Source organism: Rhinopithecus bieti, unplaced genomic scaffold, assembly GCF_001698545.2.
Source record: "Rhinopithecus bieti isolate Rb0 unplaced genomic scaffold, ASM169854v2 scaffold_11161, whole genome shotgun sequence".
Taxonomy (NCBI): Eukaryota; Metazoa; Chordata; class Mammalia; order Primates; family Cercopithecidae; genus Rhinopithecus; species Rhinopithecus bieti.
In genome coordinates this window covers 1,053,547-1,060,523 of record NW_016806937.1, presented here as the reverse complement: position 1 = coordinate 1,060,523, position 6,977 = coordinate 1,053,547, and the positions used below count along the sequence as shown (strand labels likewise).

The 6,977-nt window shown below is 54.7% G+C and overlaps 1 protein-coding gene across 8 annotated transcripts in view; it reads right to left on the bottom strand.

Moving 5' to 3' along the window:
- The window catches only part of SLC12A3 (solute carrier family 12 member 3), a 48,933-nt gene extending 43,014 nt beyond the window's left edge, over nucleotides 1-5,919 (bottom strand). For 5 of the 8 annotated variants that reach the window (XR_001886836.1, XM_017878802.1, XM_017878804.1 and 2 more), the window contains exons 1-6: nucleotides 5,615-5,919; nucleotides 3,931-4,077; nucleotides 2,781-2,856; nucleotides 1,350-1,445; nucleotides 939-1,078; nucleotides 435-545 (exon numbers count right to left, since the gene is read on the bottom strand). Coding sequence is in view for 7 of the 8 variants with exons in the window: in XM_017878802.1 (XP_017734291.1) it covers nucleotides 435-545; nucleotides 939-1,078; nucleotides 1,350-1,445; nucleotides 2,781-2,856; nucleotides 3,931-4,077; nucleotides 5,615-5,896 (852 nt within the window). In the remaining variant the exon portion in view is untranslated. The remainder of the gene's footprint in view (nucleotides 1-434; nucleotides 546-938; nucleotides 1,079-1,349; nucleotides 1,446-2,780; nucleotides 2,857-3,930; nucleotides 4,078-5,614) is intronic. The other 3 variants (XM_017878803.1, XM_017878808.1, XM_017878809.1) reach the window with 1 other exon arrangement.
- Between the last annotated feature and the right edge of the window lie 1,058 nt (nucleotides 5,920-6,977).

Genomic DNA, 6,977 nt, shown 5'->3' with positions numbered 1-6,977 from the left:
AAAAAAAAAAAAAAAAAGAAAAGAAAAGGCAGAGGGCCGGGCGCGGTGGCTCAAGCCTGTAATCCCAGCACTTTGTGAGTCCGAGACGGGCGGATCACAAGGTCAGGAGATCGAGACCATCCTGGCTAACACAGTGAAACCCCGTCTCTACTAAAAAATACAAAAAAACAAGCCGGGCGAGGTGGCGGGCGCCTGTAGTCCCAGCTACTTGGGAGGCTGAGGCTGGAGAATGGCGTGAACCCGGGAGGCGGAGCTTGCAGTGAGCTGAGATCCGGCCACTGCACTCTAGCCTGGACGACACAGCGAGACTCCGTCTCAAAAAAAAAAAAAACAGAAAAAAAGAAAAGGCAGAGGACCAGGGAGGGCCCAGGCCTGGTGACCCCCGCTTTTCTACATGACCACCTCCACGTCCCCCTCCTCTATGGCCTCCTCACCTTGGACTCCCACTCCATGCCGGCCAGGGAGATGGCCAGCAGCACAGTGACGGAGACCACGCCGATGATGCGGATGTCATTAATGGGGTCCACAATGGGTGCCCCATACTCCTGGGGAGGGAAAATGGGCCAGGCTGCAAGCCACCCTCTGAACTCCCCATCCCCCAGACTCTGCCCACCTAGGAGGCACCTCCTGTGGGGTGCACTCTTCTAGGACGATGTTAACTCAAGCACCACCCCCGCCATCGAGTCCACAAAGCAGCTGCTGCATGGGCCTGGACAATGTGGCCCTAAAGGCCACACACCACCCCCCACAAAGGGGACTTCTGGGAAAGGAATGGTCTTTATTTGGTGAGATTGTCACTCTCACCCACAGTGATCAGGCTGTGGTTCCTGATGGGTGAAGTCAGGCAGGGCAGCAGGAGGGCCCCGCCTAGATGGGGCGGAGGACAGTGCAGTGGGCTACCCGGATCCCTCTACCCAGGGTCCAGCCCCCGGCCTCACCTGGAGCAGGTCCCGCACAGTCTCTGCAAAGCCCACGGTGTGCATGGCCACACCCACAGCATTAGCGAAAGCAAAAATGAGGCCGATAGAGCCCCCAAGCTCTGGGCCCAGACTCCGGGAGATGAGGAAGTAGGTGCCACCTATCAGAGCAGAGTCGGGAACCATGAAACCAGAGGAGTCGGTTCGCTGGGGTAGACTCGGGGCAGGCAGAGGCCAGGAGAGGGTGGCCATGGGACCCACGGCGCAGGAGACAGCTGAGGCCATCTCGTGTTGTAGACAGCTTGCCTAGAGCCCTCTCCTGGAACCACAGGAGCAGCTGGGTGTCCCATTGGGTTGGGGAAGTTGGGAGTCCTGTTCCCAGGATTAGCAGCCCACGAGAGGAGGGCCTTGGTGGGAAGGGGGATGGCCCACCTGACTTGACCTTGCCGTTGGTGGAGATGGCTGAGATGGAGAGGCCTGTGATGGAGGTCACTGTGACCGACAGCAGGATGATGATCCAGGTCAGGACTGCAGGGAGCACCCAAAGCTTAGGCAGGGCATTTCCAAGGGGAGGAGCCCCAGCTTGCCTACTCATTCACCATGCAACCTATGTTCATCTCCCTTCTCTGAGCTTCAGTTTTCTCATCTGAAAAACGGGTCTTTGTCACTTTGGGAGGCCGAGGCGGGCGGTTCACAAGGTCAGGAGTTCAAGACCAGCCTGGCCAACATGATGAAATCCCGTCTCTACTAAAACTACAAAAATTAGCCGGGCGTGGTGGCACATGCCTGTAATCCCAGCTACTTGGGAGGCTGAGGCAGAGAATTGCTTGAACCTGGGAGGCAGCGATTGCAGTGAGCCGAGACCACGCCACTGCACTCCAGCCTAGGGCGACAGAGCGAGACTTCATCTCAAAAAAAAAAAAAAAAAAAAAAAAAAGGGTCTCTGTCTACCTCCTGCCATACTCTGAATAGCCAAGGAGCCCTTGAGCCAGCATTTGTTGGATTGTTAGGCATGAGGGGGAAGCTACCCTCGTTTAATAATAAAAAATAAAGTAGCAGTTACCACTCCGTGATCACCTCTGGGAGCCAAATCTGTGCTGTTTTTACCTGCATCCTGTAAATCCCACAACAGCTCCATGAGGTATGTTCTATTATCACCCTCATTTTCCTAATGAGGAATCCAGGGCTCAGAGAGGTGAAGAAACTTGCCCAAAGTCACACAGCAGGCTACAGAGCAGCTGTAGGCTACAGAATGCAGCTTTTTTTTTTTTTTTTTTTTTTTTTTTTTTTTTACGGAGTCTCACACTCTGTCACCCAGACTGGAGTGCAGTGGCGTGATCTCAGCTCACTGCAATCTCTACCTCCCAGGTTCAAGCAATTCTCTGCCTCAGCCTTCCGAGTAGCTGGGATTACAGGCACCCGCCAACCACGCCTGGCTAATTTTTTTATATTTTTAGTAGACGGGGTTTCATCATGTTGGTCAGGCTGGTCTTGAACTCCTGACCTCATGATCCACCTGCCTCGGCCTCCCAAAGTTCTGGGATTGCAGCCTCCCAAAGTGTGAGCCGCTGAGCCCGGCCAGAGGACAACTTTCTAACCTGCATGCTTCGAGGTAGAAATGAGCTCTGAGAGGTTAAGTGGCTTACTGAGGGCAAAGAGCCCTTAGGCCTACTGACCCCAGGTCCAGTGTGCCTCTGCCACACCCCCCCGACCCCTGTCACTGCAGGGGCTCGAGACGGCACCAGGGAGGAGCAGGCCTGGCCCTTTGGTCTCTGCAGCTCAAGTTTAATCCTGCAACCTCGGGGCCTGGGAAGAACAGGATTCAGGCAGGCCCTCCCTCCTCTTCCCCAGAAGGGCACTCACCGATGCCTGCCTGGGCCGTAATCCAGGGCAGCCGCAGGTAGAGGATCACGCCCCAGATGTTGAGCATGCAACGAATCTGGGAGGACAGGGGGGTCAGAGGCCACCTGGGTGGACACCCCAAGGCCAAACAAGTCCTTGTCCCTTGCTATGGCAGGGTATCAGGCACCTAGGCCCTGGGGACAACTGGGTCCCTTCTTCACCCACGTCAGTAGGTTCCAAGTCTGGTTCTATGGGGCAAGAGGGTGAGAGGCACCCAGAGACCCACCTATCCCTCCCACCTATTTTCCTGCCCTCCTGTTGAGGCCTGACGCTGGGCTACGAGCTCTGTCCCCCCTCACTGTATCCATCCCAAGCCCAGGATCCTGTGTCTGCCAGCCACGACCATGGCCCCAGTGGTCAGCAGTTGATCCAGAGCCTGGCATTTACAGGGAGCTCAGCAAATGCCAGGTGAGCCAGTGGCCCATGTACAAGCAGATATCAGAGCTCAGGGGCCTGTGACTTCAGCTTCCAAATTTAAAGCAAAGCCAAAGGCCAAGATGGAGGCTGAAGGTTCCAGGTGGGAGGGGCTGGTGTAGTTGCTGGTCCCACTGAGTTGCAGGGCCGTTCCCGTCTCTGGCAACACAGCCCGGGAGGGAGATCCCAGCTCTGAATATGAGCATATGGGGTTCGGGGAGGGCTCGTGGTTCAGATGGAGAAACAGAGGCACAGCAAGTTGGCAGCGTTAAGATCAGAACCCCAGCCTCCTGCCTCCCAGAGCAGGGCTAAAGCCTTCGACATCCCATGAGATCCCCTCTGTAAAGTCCCATCATGTCTCCAAAGCCAAATGTACTTGATTCTTTACTGTCTGGAAACTTAATCCTGCTCTACACTACAGCAAACCTTTTCGTTCCCTTCATGGAGGAGAAAAACACATTTATGGAATTGTGTGTTTAGTGCAGCCCCTGGTGGCTTTTAGGGAAATACAGTTTCTTCTAATTACTTCCTGGCAGGCATTAATCTATTATCTATTGATCTATTAACTCACTGAATTCATTGTACAGATGGGAAACTGAAGCCCCACCAGGGCCTGAGAGTCAGAGCTGAGCCTGGATGGAGCTCTGCCACCTCACCCCCATTTCTGGACCTCAAGCAGCACCCACACCCCACTCACCATCACCCCCTTGACCCAGCCGAAGCGCACGGGCTCCTCAGGGTTCTTCTCGCTGCTGGTGCCTGCCTCGTCCTCCACCAGCCCATCAGTCATCTCGTGACTGGGCCGGCTGTCAAAGGCCAGGGCGTGCAGGTGTCTGCCTTCCTGCTGGCAGTCCAGAGACCACGAGTCAGGCAGGTAGGGGTGCTAGGGACGGCGACTCTGCATCCAACCCACTGACCTGCACCACTGTGCCCCATACCGGGCACCCCCTGGCCCCTCAGCCCACTGGGTGTTGAGCTGCTTGAGGGGCTTTTAAAATGCTCCCTAGGCCAGGAGCGGTGGCTCATGCCTGTAGTCCCAGCACTTTGGGAGGCCAAGGTGGGTGGATCACTTGAGCTCAGGAGTTCAAGACCAGCCTGGGCAACAAGGTAAAGCCCTGTCTCTACTAAGAAATACAAAAATTAGCTAGGCATGGTGGCGTGCACCTGTAGTCCCAGCTACTCGGGAGGCTGACATAGGAGGATCTCTTGAAGCCAGGAGGTGGAGGTTGCAGTGAGCCAAGATCAGATGCCACAGGAGACTGGGAGTCCTGGGCGCTCCTGCTCATAACACCTCTTGCCCCTGGGAGAGCAGTGGTCTTGGAAGTGATTAGGCAGTTGCCCAGCCTTGTAACGGGGGACAGGATTATTATCACCCTGGAGAGATGAAAGCTTGCCCAAGGCCACATAGTTGGTCCCTGGAGGGCTGGGTCTTGAAACCAGGCCTCTACCTCTGGGGCACTGGGAGGTCTCCTGGTTTGTGCCCCAAGTGACTGATGCCCTCCTCTGGGGCTTTCTTCCTGGCACTTCATCTCAGTGTGGAGCAAAGGGCCATGTCTTGGTTTGCTCTGGGGTGGGGAAAAGTCCTGTCAGTTTGTCAAGTCTTAGCTTCAGAATCAAGAACAATTCTGGGCTGGGCGTGGTGGCTCATGCCTGTAATTCCAGCGCATTGGGAGGCCAAGGTGGGGGAATCCTTTGAGGTCAGGAGTTCAAGACCAACCTGACCAACGTGGCAAAACCCTATCTCTACTAAAACTACAAAAATTAGCTGGGCATGGTGGTGCACACCTGTAATCCCAGCTACTTGGGAGGCTGAGGCAGGAGAATCACTTGAACCCAGCAGGTGGAGGTTGCAGTGAGCCGAGATTGCACCACTGCACTCCAACCTGGGCGACAGAGCCAGACTCTGTCTCAAACAAAAAAGAAAAAGAAAAGAAAAGAAAGAAAAAGAAAAAAGAACAATTCTGCCCAATTGTCATATGGGAAAAGGGAGGCCAGACAAGGGGCATGACAATCCAGTTTCCAGCCCTCCACTCTTCACAGTCCAGCCTCCCAGGCAGCAAGCCTGGCGAGCCCCCTCTCTGAGGTGAACCTTCCCAGGCCCATCTTTCTCTATCTCTTTCAGGTGTGTACAACCTGCTTGCATGCTTCTACTCACCGGAAGCTCATTACCTCTCTAGGCCTCCCACTCTACCTTTGGGGTTCTAGTGATTGGCTAATATACATTCCAACATGTGTGCAGAGTTCTGCAGCTTCACTATTTCACTGGGGCCTCTCAATCCAGGAAGAAGACACTCCTCCATCCCCATGGCACAGATGACAGAACCGAGACTCAGAGAGGTCACACAGCAGGGAAGTGGCCAGTCTTCTGAGATAGCACTTACCTTGAGGAAGGAGTGCAGGTCGGCCAGTGTGGGCCGGACCTTCCGGGGCTCCCCAGGTTGGGTGCTGTTGGCATAGTGCTCATACGCGGGCACCACATCGATCGTGTTGTAGCCGAAGGTACGCATGCAGAAGGTGCTGCCGTGGGTCAGGTGGCTGGGGTGGCTGCTGTCACAGGCAGCTGGTGGAGAGGGCTCCTCACTGCTCAGCAGCGTGCTGATGGTGAAGCGTCCGCTACACAAAGTAGCGTCCCCAGGGGTCTCTGTGGCGGGCAGTTCTGCCATTGTCGCCTGGGTGTCCAGGGTCGGCAAGGACACATAGGGTAGTTTTATAGGCTGCGTCTGCACTGGGGAGGAGGCAGGGAGGTTGGCCTAAACCGCCTGTGGCTGGTGAGCAGGGTCCCCAGACAGGGCGGGAGGCAGAGCACTATTTGATTATGGAGATAGAGGACCCGCCTTGGATCTGCAGGGCTGGGCTGGCCCAAAGCCAGCCACTCCCTGAGTCCTGGAGTGGCTCCTCTGAGTCTGGGGGCAGCAGAGATCTCCAGCCAGGACCCAAGAAGCAACAGCTGTCAGAGAAGACCCTGAGGGGTCCTATAAGGGATCCTAGAGATAGCCTGGTGGCCTGAGGACACACTATGGGTCCTACTCTATGAGAGTTCAAAAACCTCTCATATTAGTATTTGGTTTTAAAAAATTTATTTAAGGCGGGGCATGGTGGCTCATGCCTATAATCCCAGCACTTTGGGAGGCCGAGATGGGCGGATCACCTGAAGTCGGGAGTTCGAGACCAGCCTGACCAAGATGGAGAAACCCCGTCTCTACTAAAAATACAAAATTAGCTGGGTGTGGTGGCGCATGACTGTAATCCCAGCTACTTGGGAGGCTGAGACAGGAGAATTGCTTGAACCCAGGAGGCAGGAGGCGGAGGTTGTTGTGAGCCGAGACTGCGCCATTGCACTCCAGCCTGGGCAACAAGAGCGAAACTCTGTCTCTAAAAAAAAAAAAAAAAAAACTTTTAGTATTGGGAGGCCGAGGCGGACAGATTACCTGAGGTCGGGAGTTCGAGACCAGCCTGGCCAACATGGTGAAACCCCGTCTCTACTAAAAATAAATTAGCTGGGCGTAGTGGAGGGCACCTGTAATACCAGCTACTTGGGAGGCTGAGGCAGGAGAATTGCTTGAACCAGGAGGCAGAGGTTGCAGTGAGCTGAGATTGAGCCATTGCACTCCAGCCTGGGCAACAGAGAGACTCTGTCTCAAAAAAATAAAATAAAATAAATTTTAAATTATTATTTAGTAGTTTTGAATAGATGAATTACATAATTTTTTTTGAGATAGGGTCTTCCTCTGTCACCCAGGCTGG